The following is a 21,273-nucleotide window of genomic DNA, read 5'->3' as shown; positions in this document are numbered from 1 at the left end:
GTTAAGGGTGGTGAGTATTGCAGCTCTGGGAGGGGGTAAACTGCAATTCCTATGACCTCTCTCTCTCTCTCTCTCTCTCTCTCTCTCTCTCTGTGTGTGTGTGTGTGTGCTTTAAATGTATGGTGGGTGTGTGGGTACCTTTGCTTTGGACAATTACCGTAATTCCAGTGGCCTTCCTCTGAATAAAACTTAGTTGAATATAGCCCAATCTTTTTGCCACGCCTTGATAAAGGAAAAAAGCAACGGCCAGATCAAGCATGCAGGCTGCCAGTTGCCCACCCCTGCGCTAAGAAGACACAAGTTTCATATTTCCAGAAATGACAGCCATTACAGATAGGGATTCAGGGACTCGGCCTATGCAAAGCCTTGGCTGAAATGAACCAGTGAAACTGGTTATGCCGTTGCACCGGCCACGAAAGTGGGTTGACAACTACCCAGCTCCGTGTCTGTTTATGCAAGAGTTTGCATTATGCAAGATTGTGCACAGCAGATGTTGTTGCTTTGTTCTTAGTAAGAGGTGAGTCAAGATGTCAGAGGTTGACAAACCTCTTTGAACTTCCTTTAACCGCAGACGGACCCTTTCGGGGAAAAGAAAGCAGATACTAAAATGGAAGTTCAAGTGGAGCTATCCCAGGTTGGGGGCGGGGAATGTAGTATAAACACTAACAACTGGGAAATGCTGGCCTGTAAGTGCTCCAATTGGAGAACAGCCTTTACCAAAGGTGTCATGGGCTTTGGAGACACTCAAACTCAGGACGAAAGGGAGAAATGTGCTAAGAGGAAGGCACGCTTGGCAAACCCTCACCGTGATCAACTCCCGCCCAGAAACATATGTCCTTACTGTGGAAGGATGTGTGCAGTGCTTTTTTTCTTAAAAAAAATGTTTAGAGATACTCTAATTTTCCTACTCATGTTGAAATACTGCCCCTCAATGAGGTCAAACTTAGATTCACAAAATGTTTAGGGGTATTCATACCCCTGCATCTCCCCAGAAAAAATGAACTGGGTGTGTGGATCCAGAATTGGCATCCACAGTCACTTACGGACTCACTGCTAAAACCCTGTTTTGGAAGACAATCTTACTTGGCTATGAGTGATCGCCAAAGAAGAAGATATTTATTGCAGTAGATCCCAGTTGCCAGCTGGATTTCTCTCTCTCTCTCTCTCTTTTCTGTGTGTGTGTGTTCACAATTTGCCTCATCTTCACATTGGTACTTGCAACACCAGAGGCTGCATGTTATGTACTGAAGTTCTCACCCTGGGCCAGCAGGGGGATACTGTAGATAGTTTTCACTTAGGTCCACATATGCAAATAAGGGATTGAAAGTGATGTTCAGTGATTGGATAGTTACAGAAAATGGTCACTGTTGCGTTCTAGTGGAGCTCTATATAAGCAGGTTGCCTGAACCCTTCAGTTCAGTTCTGTTCTTGCCTGTGAATAAACAAGAGCCGTTGGCAGATTCTGAACCTGGAGAGAGCCTGCTTTAGTTTGGCACATTTCACTATGAACGCATAGTCTTTCCCAGAGCCGATTTCTTGCATGTCAAATTGATGTGGCGGTGCCAGTTCGATCACAATTCTCCAGTCCTCGAACGACGAGAGGTGGCAGAGGGCGCTTAGTCCCCTTGGAATAATATTTGTAGATTTGACTGAACTTGAGAGGGGAGTGGGGAGTTAAGAGGTGGGACTTGCATATTTCATTAAGCCTGCCATCCTATTTTCTTCCATAGTCGGGTCAATGATATAATTGTGTTATGCATTTCCAGAGCAACACAGGGGACGTGAAAGTTACATTGCACAGATACCATCGAGCATAATAGCAGGTCTGATTGCTGGACGATCTACAACCAGCAGTGATAATTTTAGCTAAAGCAGGAACGGGGGACCTGCAGCCCTCCAAATGCTGTTGAAGGTCAGCTCCCACCAGCCCCTTACCTTCATGGCCTGGGATGGGAGTGGTAGTCCAAGAACATCGACAGGTCCATGGGTTCTCCATCCTGAGGAATGAACCCAGAACCTTTTGCAGGCAAAGACTGTTCTCTACCACTGAGCCAAGACCCTTTGTGGTATCACTAGTGTAGCACCAAGGATATTGCTTCCCTTCACTGCATTATATGGCCACTTACATCTTTAGTTCCTCCCTGATGTCTTCCACCACAGGGTGATCTGTCTTTGATGAACTCTGCTTATAGCTGGTTTGCATGTAAAATTTCCTCCAGAATGAGCCAAAATTGCTGTGAAATAGCTCTCTGGGGTCCCTCCAGACTGCTTTTGTTTGTTCTTTTGTTCATTTTCCAGGTGTATTCTGTACTGTCATTGATGCAATAATGGTACTGTTGTAAACAGTGCATTCAAGGCGGATTTATACTGGACTGTCCACACCTCATTCCGCTGTATTAGTTGTTCTGCGATGCTTCCTTACTGTTATTGTGGGACTGTTATCTGGAAGGGCACCCCTGCCCTGTAACACTACAAAAGTGTATCTGGGGGCAACCAGATACAAAAACCTTGAACTCCTTGGAGGACAAGTTGGGATATAAATGCAGTAAGATAAGTAAATAAACTTTTGCAGTGGGATTATGTATAACTGCCCCGAAAACCACAATGAATGCAGAATAAGAATGTTGTTGCCCAGTGACTGAAGCATAGGTGCCGACTCCATGGGGCCTGAGGGGGCCCGAGCCCCCTCAAAAATTCGTTTGGGGGGCTCCGCCCCCCCAATAATTTAAGAAAATTATTACCGTATTTTTCCCTCAAAAAGAGGAAGCGGCTGCTTTCCTGCATTCTGCCTCAGGGTCTTACCGCCCACCCTCCTCTGTTTCCTTGCTGTGTTTGCTCAAACGGAACAAAGAGCAGGGAAAGCCCCTCCCCTCCAGGCAAGCAGGCAGGAGGGAGAGAGAGAGAGAGAGAGAGAGAGAGAGAGAGAGAGAGAGAGAGAGAGAGAGAGCTGGCTGGCTTGGGTGGGTAGGTGAGGGAAAACTTTTGCCTTCCTTTCCTCCTTGCCGTTATACCCCTCCCCTGCATTCTTAGCCAGCTGCTTCTCTGCACACCCCTCTCGTGTTCCTTGTCCGTTCTGTGTTTTTCCTTCCCTCCCCACTTAAAATGTGGTTACAAAACATGGATCCACAGGGATCCTCAGGATCTTTGCATTGGGTCACCCCAAATTCACCATCAGAGCACATAGCATGTCCATGGCTACAGCCTGCCCCCCCCCCAAATCACACACCCACTGTTGCCTGGGGCTGCAATGGTGCAAAAACGTGGTTACAAAACATGGATCCACAGGGATCCTCAGGATCTTTGCATTGGGTCACCCCAAATTCACCATCAGAGCACATAGCATGTCCATGGCTACAGCCTGCCCCCCAAAAATCACACACCCACTGTTGCCTGGGGCTGCAATGGTGCAAAAACGTGGTTACAAAGCATGGATCCACAGGGATTCTCAGGATTTTTGCATTGGGTCACCCCAAATTCACCATCAGATCACATGTCTGTGGCCACAGCATGAAGCACAAAAATGATACATCATTAATATTCACCGCCCACGGCGGCAGCCAATCGGCTGCCGCAAAGGGCGGGCCCTCACAGGTTCACTTAAGGTCGGGGCAGCCCGGGGCTCGCCCCTTTCGTTCCCCCAGCAGCAGCGGTTTGGAGGTCTTGGGCCCCCCCAATATTTTTTATAAGTCGGTATGGGCCCCCCCAATATTTTTTATAAGTCGGCGCCCCTGGACTGAAGAAGCATTAAAAAACAGAGAACTTCTCCAAATACTGTTTTCCCTGGAAGTACCCTTTGTCACTTTACTCCTTAATCTTATCGCATTTGCAGTGAAAATGTTTGCTCAAAAGTGAAGCACCCAGCTCCATCTTATCAGGCAGCTTTCCATTGCGTGCCTTGGGAGGAAAACAAAACAAAGGAAAAAGAGTTCCAAAAACAAACCATGCAAATAAAGGGCAAAGGGGAAAGGTGTGTTCCTGGGGCAAGATTTTGGAACACAGGCATTTTCCTTTCTTCATCTCGAACCACAACTTTCCACAGATGTGTGCAGATTAGCAGAGGATCCTCAGGAGGCGACGATCAACTTGTTCGTCTTTCAGAAAAGGTCCGGCCACGTCAAGGAAGTTGATGTGTGAGAAAATCAGCTGTGTGTTCACAGCAGAGTGTGCAAAGCTAAAGCTGGCTCTCAGCAAACAAAGAGAGTCAACCCCAGAGATCATACACTACAGAGCGAATCATGAGAAAGTGCCGTGGTCAACCTGATCATGTGGAATTTGACCAGTGGCCCTTTGTCTGGAGGTCTCTCTCTCCTGCCCCTGTCCCCCAGAACTGCTGGTGTTGAGGGCACCTGTTTTATGATTATCTCAATAGCTGTCCACATTAACTTTCAGCTGTGCTCCTGGGGTACTGGAATTTATTGGGGAGGCCTTGATGGATATCAAGGCATTTATGCTGCATCCAGAGTGGCTTGCAAATATTGTTCGTAAACTATTCCCTACCCTCAGGCTTATAGTTTAAAAGGACATGGTGCTCAAGAAAAAAGCCAGGAGGAGGGAGGAGGGGAAAGGAAGTTCAAACACTGTAAATGAACATTGGGGCATCTGGTAAGCTGCTGCAGATTATGATCATATCACTGCTGTGGGAAATTTCCTACCAGAGCTTTGGAGCCCTTCTGTGAGGCCAGAGCCCAGGAGTGAGGCACAGAAAAAGCAAACGGTTACCTGATCAGGAATTTCCAGTTTATTCCATACTTGAGTATAGAGGTACAGTTATATGAATCTGGGAAGCTAGCAAGAAAGGGGCTGGAGTCGGACCACCGACAAAGGGCTCTGCGGTTTTTATACCCATTTGAAAACAAGCATAATTTTAAGGGCGTGAGGGGCTATCTGTCTGCCTCATGATCCCACTAACTACAATTTTCAGCTATCTCCAGTTTTTTGTTCTGCCAGAAAGTATGTGTGACCCTGAGTTTGTAACGGTGAGTGTTACTTTTACTTGGGTCCATTGTTCCATAAACATGATCATTAAATTAATTACAGTAGCTGGTTTTTTGCCACGGCAACTCAAAGCGATATGAAGTATTTGGCTGCTGGGCTAAATGCGCTCCTGGCTCGATCCAGCAAGGATTGCATTATGTTTTTATATGAAAAACAACAAGCTGTGTGACACGTGTCCCCAATCCCACAGAATTTACGTATTACATTTAGAGCCTGCCTTTCCTCCAAGGAGCACAGCTGGGGCCCATAGCTTCATTTATCCCGGTTTTATCCGCACAACAACCCTGCAAGGTAGTTTGGTTTGTGAAAAACTGACGGGCTCAAGGCTACCAAATCAGCTTCATGGCTGAGTGAGGATTTGGACATTGGTGTTTCCAGCCCTAATCTAAAACTACCCAGCATAGGTTGTAAAGGGTTTACGCCCATTTGACAGTGCTAAATCTCATCTCCAATTCCAATAGGCGTCTGAGAGAAGCGTGCGCGTCTACAATTTTGTATCTCTGTGGCTCAGATTGACAGCTTTCCTTCCCCGCCCCAAGATGGCCGCCACCCCTAATTAAAGTTGCCATACGCCGTTTGCATAAGCATTCCATAGAGACAAAAAGGCAAGACCGCCATTATGCACACTTCCTGTTTAACATAGCAACAAGCTGCGACGGGCTTCAATGCGGTGCCGTTCTAGGACTAGGTATCTCTGTGGTGGAACCTGAGCTTTGAATTGGAACGTGAGAGGAAAACAGGTCCGCCCCGTCACTGGGAAAGCGCACTCAAATTGGCAGTTAGTGTCACTTTGTATATTTGCTATATCTATGGGCGCTCCCGCTGGGATCCAACCACAACACAGGACCCTGCTCCGCCTCCTCCGTCACGCGACGCGCTAGAGAAGGGAGGAATTAACCTTGATTCCAAAGGGGAACGTGGACGGCGGTGCAGTGCAGAGACACTTCCGGTTCCCAATTAAACGCGGGAGGTAACTCAGTGTCACGCAATAGGCCAGGTTTCCCCAAGTAGTCTGGCGCCCTCGAGGTGTTTTTGGGACTGCGGGTCCAATCAGTCTTCAGTCAGAGGGCATCTGGTCGGCCACTGTGAGAAGATGCTGGAGAAGATGGTCCTGGGCCGCCCCTTGCGTTCTTATCTGCCTTTACGCTTATCAATATGCACTACGACCCACGCGTTCTGTGCCTTGCACCTGGCGTTGCTCGCAGAATATAGGAAACAAAATCACGCACGCACTAGTGGTTAAACTTGGTTCAGCCACTGTGGCCCTGCTCCGCCTCCACGCTCTGAGGCGGTAGGTGCATAGCTGTCAACGTTTTCCCTTTTTAAGGGAAATTCCCTTATTCCGAATAGGATTCCTCACAAGAAAAGGGAAAAGTTGACAGCTACGGATAGGTGTCTTTTAAAATATGGCAACCCTTGGGGAACCTCTTTCGGCCACTGTGAGAACTTGTGTGTCGGACTGGGAGCGCAAGATGCTGCCTTGTACCGAGTCAGGCCCACTGGCCCGCCTAGCTCAGTGTCGCCTGCACTGACTGGCAGCAGCGCAGGTTCCCTCCCCGCCCTGCCGGGGGATGCAATTGGGGATTTGCACCTGGGGGAACCTTCTGGCGGGCCTGATCCTCCGTGACTCTCCTCGTCTCCTCCCGACCAGACCTTACAATCGTTTTCCACCCGCCCCCTTCAAACAGCTACCGGAAGTGAGCGCTGCGCAGCAGGTTCCCCTTTTCTCCTCCGTTTTGCTCCCTTTTGTTTGGCTCGATCTCTAGGGACGCGCCCCGCCCCGCCCCGCCGCCCCGCCCCTTTCCACCCTTCGTCATCACGCGCGGGGGAGGAGGCGGGGCGATGTTTTGAACGGCGAGTGGGGGGGTTGGCGGGGGCGGAGTCAGTTAATTGGCGACGTCACGTGATTCGGCATGGAGGCGGCGGCGGCGGCGGCAGCAGCTGAGGCGAGCAGCCTCCTGAGGAGTCGGCGGCGGCGGCGGTGTCGTCGTCGGCGCTGCTAGTGTCGCGAGGCCGGAGGGAGCGCGAGGGCGGCGTTGGCGTTGGCGTTAGCCTGCGCGAGGGTCGGGGAGGGAGGGAGCGGGCAGCCTCTGGGCGGCGCCAGGAAGAAGCCCCGGGGGAGGCCCCGGCCGGTGAGTGCGGCGGAGGCAGCGCCCGCCATGGACTGAGGGAGACGCGATGGGCAACAAGGAGTCCCGCATCGGCTTCCTCACCTACGACGAGGCCCTGCGGAGGGGTGAGTGCTGGGGGGGGGCAGGCCTCTTAGGATAATGAGGGGGAGTTTTGGGTCGGAGGGGGCGCTTGACAGGGAATGGCGGGGCTCCCTCTGAGGGGTGTGTGTGTGTGAGAGAGAGTGTGAGCTTTTTTTACATTTGAAGTTGACCAAGAGGATGTTAATGACATGTAAATGAGGCGTGTGGGAGCGTGTTGTTTCTGTTGTCAAGTGGTTTTATTTTTATTTTTTCTATGTTGCTCTAACCCGCCCTGGGACCTCCCAGTGAAAGGTAAATCTAATAACGGTGTGACAGTGTTAAGTGGGCATGACAGTGAAAAGGGGTGTCGCGTGCGCTAACGATATGCAGATGTAGGCAGGCACGGTAATGAGGTGAGAGGGCATTGGGTGGGCAGGGAGTGCGCTAATGATATGCAGATGTAGGCGGGCGTGGGAGTGTGGGAGGGCGTGGGCCGTAAGGTGCATGCTAATTATGTGCCAGTGGGGGTGGGCACGGTAATGAGGGGCTATGCTAACAGAGGAGAAGATTGACTTCAGGGTATCTTTTGAGTGGAAGAAGGCGGAGCGATGTTAAGGGTGGACATCTGAGGCCTGCTTAGGAGAAATGGCAAGCTCCCTTTGGGAGGGTGGTTTAGGTCAAGAGTTGCAGGGGTGAAGTGGGGTGTTTGAAGAGAGAGGAATGAGGAGTATGTGGGGTATGTGGAGTATGGGGGTACAGAAGTGGCTAAGGAGGAGTTTGCAGGGTGGTGGATGAGGGGTGGTAGGTTGCGGGTTAAGACTTGTCTTACTAGGAAAGAAAGCGGTGAGCATGGTATGCTTTCTGCTTGTGACAGGGGCAGTTTATGATCTATTCAATTTATATACTACCCTTTATCCAAAGATCCCACTGTGGTGTACAACATTTAAAAAACCATAATTTACAGAGCAAAATAAAAAGACCATAAAACAATCAAAGAAAATAATCATAATAACAGGTCCCCTTCCTGTCCAGAAATGGGTGAAGCTGGGCAACCAGCCAAAGCTGATGGAAGGCACTCTCTGCTACTTGGGCCTCAAGCAGCAGCAATGGGTCCAGGAGCACCCACAAGCTGCATACCTGCGCCTTCAGTGGGAGTGTAATCCCCTTAAGGGCAGGCAGTCTCCTGTTCATTTGGTTTAGGGAACCACTCACTCACAGTGCCTCAGTCTTATTTGGATTGAGCTTGTTGACTCTCCTCGAGTCCATTACAGAGGCAAGACACTGGTCCAGCACATCCACTGCCACACCTGGAGAGGTAAAGGAGAAATAGAGCTGTCTGACATCAGCATATTGCTGACAGCGTACTTCAAAACTCCATATGACCCCCACTAAAGCAGTTTCATTTAGATGTTAAAACAGCCTAGGCGATAAAATTGAACCCTGAGGAACCCACATTGAAGGTTTCATGGGGCCAAACAGCAGTCCCCAAGCAACACCCTCTGGAAACAGCCGTCGAAGTAGGGCCAGAACCACTGTAAAGCAGTCCCACTCACCCTCAATTTGGATAGCCTCTCCAGGAGGATACAGTGGTCGATGGTATGAAAAGCCACTGAGAGGTCGAGGAGGATTAACAAACATCTATTACCCCTGTTCCTCCCACTGACTGGGGTCATCATATGAGGCAGTCAGGGCAGTTTTTGTGCCAAAACCAGGCTGGAACCCTGATTGAAATGGATCTCCTCCAAAAGCTCCTGGATCTCGGCAGTGACCACCTGCCTTTCCACTACCATTTTCAAGGTGGCTTAACAGTGCACCATTCATTATTTTTTTTAATTAAAAAATCCCACTTATGGGGTGAATGCAGCAGTGAGGTTTGGATGTAGGTGGTCTTAGAGTTAATGTATGTCTCCTGGGGGTTGGGCGAGTTTTCCATGCATGTTCTTTGCAGCAGGGATTATGAGGCTGTATGGAGCATATGGATCAGATTTGCATGGTAGTGCATTTGAGGTGCATGCTGAATGTAGGTGGGGGGTATAAGTCAGGTTAAGGTTGCCAAAAGGCTTTTGGGGAGTGGGATTTGCTTTTCATAGGATTACTAAGATGATATATGTTTAACTCTTTGGATATTTGGAAGCGTTGTATGCATACTAATTATTATTATTAGTGTTTGTCATGGAACGGAGGAGGAGAATTGAATGGCCTTATGAGGCTGGGTGAGTGGGTTTGGCTCAGATTTCCCAGACGTATGGCACTGGGATGACAGTAAAGATGCAGAAGAGAGGATGGTGTCAGAGAGTGCAGTATTGCTATGATGGTGAGCTGGGGGTCAGGTTTTATGAAGAGTCAGGTAGATGTTATGACAACTGATGGTTGTAGCTAGGATGCACAGGTGGCTCTGGAGGAAGAGAATGAGGATCACTACTTGAATTTCTGGATGATGGGCAGGGGAGGCAGAGTCCTCTTCCTTTTTGTTGTACCCACACTCTTTTTGATGTAACCACACTTTTATGAGGGTCATACAATTTGGTTAAAGCTAGGAGGAGATGGGGGGGGGCTTATCTGGGGATTTCATAAGAGGTCCCTACATTCTGTGCACTCCCCAAAATGCAAGCATTGGTGAGAACAGAGAATGAGGCTGAGTGGAGATACTGATTTGTGAGTGAAGTTGAAGCAGGGGGTGGGAAACCTGTGGCCCTCCAAATGTTGAATTCCAACGCTCACCTTCCCTCACCATTGATCATGCTGACTGAGGCTGATGGGAGTTTCTTTATCACATTTATTAATAACCTGCCTCTCAGGACAACAAATCCTCCAAGGCAGCTTACATTAAATGACACCGAAAAGAACTGCAATAAACAACATCAGTATATTAAAAAGTCATCAGGATCCTTCCCGAAGGGCAGCTGTTGGTAGGTCAGCATGCATATGGTGGGAAGTTCATCTGGAGCGGGTTCTGAAGTGGCATTCACCTGTATCCGTCTCTGTCTGGAATTTTTTTTAAAAAAAGGAGTGCCACAAGTTTCCCACCCCTGGCTTAGGAACTATGACAAGACGTCTGGTTGTGGCTTGAGAGTTAAGTGGTTGCATGGAAATAATTATAAGAACAACAATATTGTTTTCTTTGTACCTTCTTGTTCCTCGCACAGGAGCCCAGGGCAGCTAGCAACAATCACAAAAATGCAGCCTTCTAAAACCAATATTAAAGTTGCAATCCAAACTAACATAAAATACGCTACAGTTATAACATGGTCAGCTATACAGCCCCCACTGTTCTGTTCCAAAGGCAAGCAAAAATTTGTTGTCTCCTGAATGAGATTCACGTAGGACAGTGGTTTCTAACCAGTGTGCTGTGGCACCCTGGGGTGCCTTAAATGATGGTCAGGAGTGCCTCTGGCCTTCGTTTCTCTTCCTTCCCTCCCTCCTCAGATGCCCTCTCACGTCTCCGCCTCCCAAATACTTGCACAGCTGTTTATTGCAGCATCCCTGGCTATAAGCTCTGCAGGCGAATGGTGCCTCTGGGAGGCGCCTCTCTTTGGGGCGGGGCAGTTCAGAGACCAGGGGCTGCAGCAGCTGCCCGGAAGACTCCCAAGGAGAGGGGAGAGGAGGCTGAGGGAACACTCCACAAGGGAGGGTGTTCGGAAAAGGGTGAGAGGCTGTCAGCTCTGCAGGCAAGGGGTGACATAACAGGGGTGCCACAGAAAGAACGTAGCTGGTTAAAGGAGCCATGGACTCAAGAAGGTTGAAAACCTCTGATGTAGGAGACAGCTTGATCACTGCAGGAAGGGAGCTCCAGAGCTGGGGAACTGTGAGAATGTTGGGTGAGAGTGCTGAGTTGGAAACCATAATCATTGCAGGCCCAGGATGAATGGCTGGGTTAGTAGTAGCAGGAAGAAAGCCTGTGTTGGGAAGCTGTGGCAAAGGATGGATAGGCAGAGAAGTTTCTGCTTGCCACGGTGTTACTTTTGGAGAATTGGGACTGAGGCCTAATCCGTGTAGGAATGAGGCTAGGGTTGAGGTGGTAGTGAAGGTGCCTTGAAGGTGCTGGCAGGGAAGTCTGTGACATTGATGCCTTGGCTCTGAGGCAGCAGTAAGGTTGATGGTTGGCAAACCTCAGGCGGTCATAACTGAAGTTCTGTGGGAAGGGGGAGGTCATACTGGAGCTAGAAAACACAGATCCTGGCTTGAGGGGGCGACAGGAAGAGCAGGAGGAAGCAGGCCGAAGAGGCTTGTAAAACAGGTGGTGGAAGGTGAGGTTGTGTAAGTATGTGAGGGATGCAAGACATACAGGTAGAAGGATTAAGCAGAGTGTGGGCATCGCTTGGTGTGGGATGAGGGATGCTGGTTATTTTTTAGAGTGCATGTACGGGGCGGGGGGAGATAAGTGACAAAGGGATATTGGCCAGGGAGAGATGGAGTACTTAAATGTGTCTGGGGAGGGAGGAATATCCTTCAGAGCTGTCCAGAAGAATGGTGAGAGGGGGGTGGTGGAGGAGAGAGGAGTCTGTGTTGCAAATGCCCTTTGCGCATAGGGAAGGCAGGAAGGGAGGGATCCAGCAGTGTTCATCTCCCCCTCTCTCTGTGGAGCTGTCAGTGTCTGTCAGGGCAAAGTGGCACGAAGCGCCTTTGCATTCATGGCACCGCTATGGAGGACCTGAGACACAGCAATGACGCTTGTGCCTTGGACTGTACCTTGAGCTTTCTCGGAAGTACCAGGAGGGCAGTGCACCTGGGGGAGGGGGGAATCAGCAGCTGGCTTCGGATCTCTGGGTCATTGCATCCTTTGGGGCTTGCGTTTGCATCATTCATTTGCTGAAACACCTGTGTTCCCCCCCCCCCTTATCCTCCTTTACACTTTCCTTTCACTTTCACTGGTGAAATCAGTTGTGTTGTAAAGTGAGGAGGGGGTTGTAGACTGCTGCTGACACTGCAAAAAAACAAAAACAAACCCCACTCCCCAGTTCCTTTGCAGCCCTTTCGGCCACTGGTTTTTCTTGTTTCCCATGATATCAGTCTGTCGCATCTTCCCTCCTTCCAACAGCTTTAGAAGATCCTGCTTCCTTACCTGAAAGGAGCTGCGTCGTTTCCTTATGACTGCCTTGCTCTCTTGCATACATATCATACACCTGCTATTTACTTTATCACTGTGCCTGGGGTTGTGCTGACTACGTGCTGCTTTGGAGGGATGCAATGACTGGGGACAACGGCTGTGTTAATAGTTTTCCTGCCACACTGGTGATCTTTGAGCTTTTTTCCAAAAGCATGTGGTGAAAATTACCGTGACGCCGAGATGGGTGCAGACCTGGATGTCTTAATTGCTGGTCACTGCCTTCCAAAAAGCTTTACTGCTCGGTTGAGGATCCTCACCCACTGCAGCTGTCATCATAAGCTACAACTCATCTCTTAGCCTTTTATCGGTCTTGTACTAAAGGACGGAGTTTTGGGGAATAAATATTCGGCTCTCACTGCACTGTTGGTGGCTGTTGCAGTGAGATCGAATCACGGCTGTGTGTTAAGTTGCAGTTCTCCAGATGTTGCTGGACTTGCATCAGCCCCAACCAGCATAGCCAGCAACCAGGGATAATGGGAGTTTTAGTCCGGCAACATCTGAAGGACCACAGGTTCCCCATACTTTGGTTGGAGACTCATTTAGACACCTTTAGACAGGATACATGGAAAGCTACTTCATACATTAAAAAGAAATCTAGAAAAAATGCAAAATATGCATTCGCACAGCTAATTTTTTTCAGGAGGTCATGATGGAATGGAGCTTCCTACTGAGTGGCAAAGTTGCATTTCCCCCTGCCTAATGTGAAGTAAAGCCCTAAGAGTCCAAGGCCAGGGTTTAATATAGCATCGGTCAATTCCTGGTATTTCCATTGTTTTCAAGCTTCCCTAAAACCATTCGTAGCACAGGTTATACATGCATGCCAGTTTTACTTCAAACATACTTGCAGTTTTGGTGTAACAAGTAGCTTTTTAAGCAATTGCTACTTTAATTTTCTCAAAGGTCCATTTCCCAAACAGAAAATATGACTTGCAGTTTGCACAGTGTTCTGTAATAGGAAGTCATCACTGGAGGAATGGGGTTGAATTTCAAATGGGTGCTTTTACATGTTGAAATCTTGTTGCGTTTCTATCGTGAAACTTATCTCTTGATAGTTTGAAAAGGGGAACAAAGACTGCACAAAGTTACCCTCTTTAGGTTTTGAGGCGAAGACTGTGCAGGAGGGAGGCAAAAAAGAGGGAAAAATACTAATTTGGCCAATCATGTAAACAGCCAGTCTCCTGGGGTTGTGGTGGCGGGGAGCTAGAACAGCTTCTATACAACCAGGCAGGAAAAGGTGCAAAAGTTGGCTCTGTTGTTTCCTTCTTAGGACACCAATGACCCTCATAGTGGCTTGTGGGCAAATAGATGAAACATCTTGTGGGTTGTTAATTTATGCCGATTTATTTGTGAAGTTGAATTTGGATCTTTTGACTGCTCAGATGGAAACATTGGCAGTTTACAAATACTGTATTTCATTTGGATGTCCTGATAGGCTTGTTCCCATCACAATAAACCACAGCTGCTTCTGCTCTTGGACTCATGTATTTTCCCCTCCTAGTGTGGCTGTGAGGAGGAGTTCAGAAGGGTTTGCTTCTATTGCTTCTGTTTTTGATTATCCGGAGCTTGCTGTGTTATTTGAATGCATCGGAGTGCGGTTAATGTTAAGTGTGGTTTGTATGACAAGCCAATTTCAATCCATGGTTTATGAAGCTAGTGCGTTTCAGCAAACTATTGTTAAGATAGCTACAGTTTAGGGTTCAGACAAAGCAATTCATCAATCTTCTCCAATCTAGTGCCCTCCAGATGTGCTCGGATTACAGCTCCCACCAGTTTCAGTTAGCATCGCTGGTGTAGGGGATGATGGGAATTTTAGTGTAAAACATCTGGAAGGCACCAGGTTGTGCTACACTGTAGTAAACTGAAATTGGAAGTCAAAACTTCCTGATTCGTGACTGTGCATGGAGTGGGGGAGGGCGGGGCCCATAAACTCAGAAGAAGATTAGTTTCGTTCTTGTCATGATAAGACAGCCTTCCTTCAACCTAGTGCCCTCCAGCTTTGGCTGGGGAGGGCGGGATATAAATAAAATTATCCCAAGTCTTCCGTTTGCAAAGTCAGTCAGATCTCTGCATTCACTCCTCTCTGAGCAGTAGTGTTTACAACTAAAGCTGTGTTCTTTTATGCTGTCTTTCTCAAGAAGTTCTGCTTGGTTTTGCAGCTACAGGGCTGGCTAAACAACTTGCCTGTTTACTTAGTCAGTGAATCATTCTGTGTTTGTGTGTGTGTGTAAAAACAGTGCAGCAAACAAAACATTTCCCTCTGCTGGGCTGCACTCACCCCTGTGACAACTCTGTAGGCAGTAGCAGACGGCAGGGAAGTCTATGCTGCACCAAAATAAAATTTGTGTGTACACTTGTGGACAGCTGCTTCTGTGTGAAGGATTACCCTTTGCAGCTTCCTAACTTGATAACAACACTCTTACTGATCAAAAGTAAAACTTTTTGTGGTTCTTTAGTTTAGAGCATGCACCTAAATCACCTTTTCTCATTTGCCTACAGTGGGGTGAGCATCGTCAGCTGAGCAGGAAAGCTTTGTGAAAGTTTGGTGCCTTACGGTGTTATTTATTTATTTTTTGAAAATGTATTTTATGTGGAAAGAAAGGGTGAATGCACAGGATAGTGAGTGAAAACTGTTAAAAAGACACTTAAGGAAGAAATAATACAGAAGCAAATAAAAAACAGTGGCAATAGTAGTAGGCAGAACTCCATTATGGCAGCATCAGTTGAAGGATACAGAAGGTCCCTTGTTAAATCTCCAGGATCTCCAGGTAGAGCTGAGTGTGTCGCCTGTCAGAAATCAATGGGAGCCACTGCCAGTTAATCTGGACATTAGTGAGCTAGATGGACTTAGAGTCTGGCAGTTTCCTATGTTCCTAATTGGCAGCTGGCCACTCCAAAAGCCTTTTCATAAAGTCTTGTGTTGTCCAGGTGATGAAAAACACGAGGGATATGTGTGTGTGTGTGTGTGTGTGTGTGAAAGAAAGAAAGAAAGAAAGAAAGAAAGAAAGTGACTGACTGCTATTGTGTGTGTGTGTGTGTGTGTGTGCATGCCAAATTTGGCAGTTGATACACCTCAGAGCATATCTTAATATTCTTAAATTGTGAGTGGCAGCAGTTCCCTTTTTTCCATGTGTAAATATTGAGTGGGCCATTCTTACTCTGAAATATGGCAGTTGATAAGCTGCATTCAGCTGTGACTTGCTCAAATATGTATATCATATTTTCCTTGGTTGTGGAACTCCCTTCCTGCATAACTACAAAATGCCCCTACACTGCAGGCTTTCAGATGTGCCTTGAAAGTTCATTGATTCCAGTATTTAAAAATGGTAGACACAATTTGTATTGAAGCTCCCCTACACTTGCAGTGGCCCCCAACTAATGACTGCTACAGGTGCCTTCAGATACAGAGTCCTCTTGCAATCTTCACCTTGTCTCACAATCCTGGCAAAGAGAGCTAACTAATGCCTTGCTACCTCTTACCACAAAAACCAACTCTGTTGAGAATGTAAAAAAAATTGGTGGTAAATAAGCACATCATAACCAGGCTTTAAGGTAAAGGTAAAGGTACCCCTGCCCGTACGGGCCAGTCTTGACAAACTCTGGGGTTGTGCGCCCATCTCACTTAAGAGGCCAGGGGCCAGCGCTGTCCGGAGACACTTCCGGGTCACGTGGCCAGTGTGACAAAGCTGCATCTGGCGAGTCAGAGCCACACACGGAAACGCCGTTTACCTTCCCGCTGGTAAGCGGTCCCTATTTATCTACTTGCACCCGGAGGTGCTTTCGAACTGCTAGGTTGGCAGGCGCTGGGACCGAGCAGCGGGAGCGCACTCCGCCGCAGGGATTCAAACTGCCGACCTTTTGATCGGCAAGTCCTAGGCGCTGAGGCTTTAACCCACAGCGCCACCTGCGTCCCTAGGAACCAGGCTTTAGTGTCATACTAATTCAAAGAAACAGGGACACATGGTGAGGGTGGGAGTACACAAGAATGATCTGCCATTTTAAGGCTGGGGAGAATTAAGAAATGACCCTAACCATCAGGGCAAAGACTTCATTAGGCCAAATGCAAGGTGGTGTGTAAGCTTTCAGGTACTCCAGAACTCTTCATGCAGTGAATGAGATGTGGGATAAGCGAGTACATGGGCACCTCTGGAAATCTAGCAGGAAGTTGTTAATGGCTCTAACCCATCAATAAAGAGCATACTGCTGGCCACTTCTGAGCTGATCAGGTTCTAAATTTTCAAACCACTGGACGTGTGGCCCAGAATAGATTCTGGGTTTGTGAGTCTCTGGCTTCAATACATGCAGACTGGCTTTCTGTGTTTGGGAGGAGAGCTATGATGAGTGCATTGCTGACTCTGTAATTAAATTAGCTGAGCAGTTGACTGTAGTCTTCTAGAAATGTCACATTTGTCCTGGAGTCTTGGCTTATTATGGAAGAAATCTTGGCTTATTAATATATGCTCAATTAAAGCCTGTACAGTTAAAGCATATTCATATTTTCTAAAGGTTAGTTTTTCATAATGCTTCCAGTGCTGTGTAGTTGTTTCACCGCATGGGTTTTAGTGCACAAGCCTAGACTCCTCCTCGGCTCACATGGTCCTTTCACCCATCTCCTCCCCCCATACAGCCAGAAATTCAGAAGCTTTTACTCTTACTTAACCCTGGCTTTCAGTTTTGCCTGAGCTCAGGATCACTTTTAACACTAACTATGGTACTTTAAACAAGCTGGCTTTATAAGCTGCAGTTTGAACTTGACTTGTTCTGAAAGTTAAACCACAACCCCCAGTTTGGACAAAATGGGAATCTGTGGTTTGTTAAAACTGAAGATAAAAAGCTTCTGAAGTCTTTCCCTGGGCTGTGTGGAGGGGAGAGGTTCATCTGAGAGGATGCAGACTTTGTAGTGCTAAGCCATAGTTTAGTCTTGTGTTCAAACACAGCCATTGTTACCATAAGCTGGCGTTCATTGCCAAGCCTGCTTGCCATTAATTCCAGATGGACATGAATCTTGTGTTTCTCATTGTGGGGTGGGTGCAGGTGGTTAACCCAGGAGGTTAGCTGGAATAAGCTGTTGGGCTAGGCTGGGTCAGCAACAACTGTACCCAAATCTAGACCTACTAACTCAGAGCCATCGAGCTCAGTGGCCTGAAACTCGTCCCTGAAATCTAGCAAGCAGAGTGGCATTTGTTTGTTGCCCGCAGTGACAGGCTCCTAGTGTTTATCTGTGGCTCAGCCAGTCCAGGGGGCTTCAGGGACTGATGTTGCTTTGCTCACAACTGTTGTGCCCTTCCCATTGTTGGATCCAGTCTTGGACCTTGGGGTTCTTGTTCCAGCCTTGAAGTTGCCAATAAAGCACGGCTTTGCTCTGCCAATGCCTATTTGCAACACAGCATACCTTTCCAGAGTGCTCTGCATTAATCCTGTTAGTTCTCCGCCTCTTGTGATTGCTGAAGATATGTGATGGCCAAGAAGAGAAAATAAATACAGACCTCAGAGTAAAGGGCAAGTTCAGTGGCTTTTGCAATTTGCCTCTGGGCTGGGAAGTCACCCAAGCTGTAAATTGCCCTGGCTGTGGTGATAACCTGTTTGGGCAGCCACTGTGTGATGTGCTCTTAAGAGATGTGTGTTAGGAAGGGTGGATAGGCCTGTTGTCTCCCTTTTCTCTTCTAGCCTTAAAGGGTCAGCAGCCCTTTATTGGCTAATTGCTAGAAAGAGTCACACTCTGCATGGCGCTTCCTTGGAAGCTGTGTTGGCAACAGATATTTTTTATGAGACTCTCTCGTCTTGTCAGACTTATGATCCATCTTGCTCTGGATGGTTGCAGCTCTCCAGGGTTTCAGACAGAGAAGGCTTTTTCTCAATGAAGGCTTCTGGATCCTTTTAACTGGATATGCTAGAGATTATTGTTAACACCTCTTAAGATATGTAGATTTCTTGCCTTTTTCAGAGACCAGATCCTTTTTTTACTGGTGTGGTAATTGCTGAAGCAAGTTGTTCTCTTCTTGAAAGTAGTTCCTTTATCTTAATGTAAACATTATCTCAGTGGTTGAATGGCTGTGTGGTATTTGCAGTGCTTAAAATATGCTTTAATGTTCCTCACTCCTATTTTCATATTAAAAGGACATTTATATGAGACAAAAGACTCCTCTGGTGAAAACAACTATAGCTAGGGAAAGTGGGGAACCTTCTAATGTTGGATTCTACAAGCAGTGATTTGTTCAACTGTAAATGCTGCTCTTTCTGGCAAGTTACCAGTAACTGGTGGACTAAAATATTCTAGTAATCTTAATGACAGTAGGCTGTGTGGGTCTTAAAGGTTCATGAGTATACTTCTTGATTTTGTTTTCTTATGATTCTGTAGCTTTTTCATCCCTACTCATATTTATGATAATCATCCTGTTAATTTTTCATCATGGATTTACATTAAATATGTGCCCTCTTTGACCTTCAGAAGAGATGTTTGATGTATAGTGCTGCTTTGGTGTCTTCCATATTACATGTTTAATTCCTAAATAATGCAGCCTGTCTGCATTAAATTCTGGGAACCAGATTTTAAACAACTGCATTTAATGATTGCCTGTTGCTAGGGATACCACGGGCAGTTGCTGGACTCGTTTGGACATTTGTTCTTGGTTGGTATCTGGCAGAAGAGGCATTCGGGTAATATCCCTATTTTGTAATCCTCGATGAGAGAGGAATTCATCATCAAGATTAGCCTAAAGAGAAAGTGAAGAGAACTACCTACAGAGGTTATTGTAAATCATGATGTGGTCAGGTTGGAAGTGAATTGTATTTTGAATGTGTTCTTCTTCCCTGTTGGTGAATTCTCTTTGGAACTCTGTCCTTTAAGGCAGGTTTGCAAACCAGTACAGACAATCTTTTTGGCACATCTGGAGTGGTGATGTCTTGGAGGCATGTTTTGCCCAGAAAGAGTCAATATTTGCCCCTTGCAAATTACTGGCTATAAGCCTGCAACTTCCTTTCTGTAGCCTTATTTTATTATTATTTCTGTCTCTCTTGCTATAAAGAAGTTAGCCCTTCAAATAAATCCTCTCTTTCTTTTTGTCAGAAAAAATGACTACAGTGGTACTTCAACCCGAACTTAATTTGTTCTGGAGGTCCGTTCTTAACCTGAGGTACCACTTTAACTAATGGGGCCTCCCACTGCCACTGTGCCACCGCCGCGTGATTTCTGTTCTCATCCTGACGCAAAGTTCTTAACCCGAGGTACTATTTCTGGGTTAGCGGAGTCTGTAACCTGAAGCGTCTGTAACCTGAGGCACCACTGTATTTATTTCGGACTATTTATCTTGAACTATTTACCCTGCCTACTAACCAAAGTTACATTGTGAACTGCCCAGAGATCTACGGATGAAGGGTGGTATACAAATTTACTGAAATAAATAAAAAATAAAAATAAAACAAGATTCTCAAGGTGGCTTACAAGAAAACATGATAAAATAGACAGTGATGCAGTAGTCACTACAGCAGGGCAAAGGTGTATATAAGTTGCCCCTCCCCCTTGTTTAATATTGGTGTGGCATTTGCTGGACCTGATTCTTAATACTTTCAAACAGTATCACTGGGTTTCAACTTCCTTCTAATGTTTTTAAGAATTTTTGGGTGGTTGTATTTTTTGCCAACACTGTCCTGCGTGCTCGATGTGTGTAACCTCCTGAAATAACTTAAGTTTCCCTGAGAAGGGGGAAGTTTTAAAACCAGAACTTAAAATGTCACAGAGTTTCAGTGGTAAAGAACAAAAACTCCCTTCGAAATTCCATATAAAACAGACAACCAGAAACTGAGTTGGGCATTGTCCATAAGCGGACTTATTACTGCATTTTGTTGTGTTTTCTTGCTGTGTCAACGTTCATTTGGATTCAGCTGTCAACTTTTAACAAGGAATTTTGAATCTCTGGTGAACTTTGTTCTCTGGGTATTCATTGCTTGTTTGACTTACAGAACCTTAGGAAAGTGTTTTCTGCCTGATGGCCACTTTTGCTTCTAGGCGACCTTCTTGGGGGATGGGGCACATGGTGAGCAGGACTAGTGGCAAAAGTGGGCAGGGCAGCAAATGTAACATTTACCCTTTGTATGGTAGACTAGTTTCTACACATATTCACACACCCCTCTCTTTCCTTCATCCAGGCAAGCAATAGGCATTATCATATTTCAATGACATATTCCAGTTGACACAAAAACACTAAAGGATGTGTGTGCTATGTAGAGAGAGGGGTGTGTCCAAGGAAATATATCCCTGGGAAAGTCCCAAAGGCAAGATAGAAAGGGCTGGCGCTCTCTCTCTCTCTCTCTCTCTCTCTCTCTCTCTCTCTCTCTCACACACACACACACACACACACACACACACGGTCCTGCCTTAGATATCACTTTGATGGGCTAGCTGGGAGTGGCACAAATGTTATGGGGCAACAGCTGGAGCAGTAGTTGAGGGCGGGGGCAGCGTTGGCTAGACATGCTTTTCTCCATTGCTTCATTTGTTGCTTATTGTTCTCTAGCTGCCACACTGTGCTGTAAAGCCTGGCCAAGAATGGCTGAAGCATCACCTTCGTGGGCTAACTGGGAGTGACCTGTTTAGCTTGCCTGTGTCCTCGTGACAGCAAACATCCCAACATAGTGCAGAACTCAACAATGCCCCATCTGTTTAAAAACTATTTGGGTTGGAATGAATGTTTACGTGTACAGTATGCATAATACAAATAATTTGGCGGTGTGGATTCGTGGTGTCCCCCCCCCCCCCCGCCAACTTTGTTCTAGAGAACGCTGATGTTCCTTAGCAGTTAATCAGCAATATCTCAGTAAGAGAATCCCTGTGAAAGCTCAGTTTGGAAGCGGCAGCAGTGAGGTCCACAAACCCAGCTGGTGCCCTGTATGAACTTAAACATGTGCCCCAGAGCACTTTTAAGGAGAAAAACAGTGCATGAATGAGACGTCCTTGACATCTACTATTGGTTGATATCAGGAGAT

The 21,273-nt window shown here is 46.9% G+C and overlaps 1 protein-coding gene across 5 annotated transcripts in view; it reads left to right on the top strand.

The window, feature by feature from the left end:
* Positions 1-6,909: 6,909 nt before the first annotated feature.
* USP32 (ubiquitin specific peptidase 32) overlaps positions 6,910-21,273 on the top strand; it is a 126,665-nt gene continuing 112,301 nt past the window's right edge. For 3 of the 5 annotated variants that reach the window (XM_081890146.1, XM_081890144.1, XM_081890143.1), the window contains exon 1: positions 6,910-7,231. In XM_081890146.1, the coding sequence (XP_081746272.1) occupies positions 7,174-7,231 (58 nt within the window). In that variant the 5' untranslated portion in view covers positions 6,910-7,173. The remainder of the gene's footprint in view (positions 7,232-21,273) is intronic. The other 2 variants (XM_081890147.1, XM_081890145.1) reach the window with 1 other exon arrangement.

This window comes from Podarcis melisellensis (genome assembly GCF_964234715.1).
Source record: "Podarcis melisellensis genome assembly, chromosome: 15".
In the NCBI taxonomy this organism is placed as follows: Eukaryota; Metazoa; Chordata; class Lepidosauria; order Squamata; family Lacertidae; genus Podarcis; species Podarcis melisellensis.
This window is presented reverse-complemented; position numbering and strand designations above follow the sequence as displayed.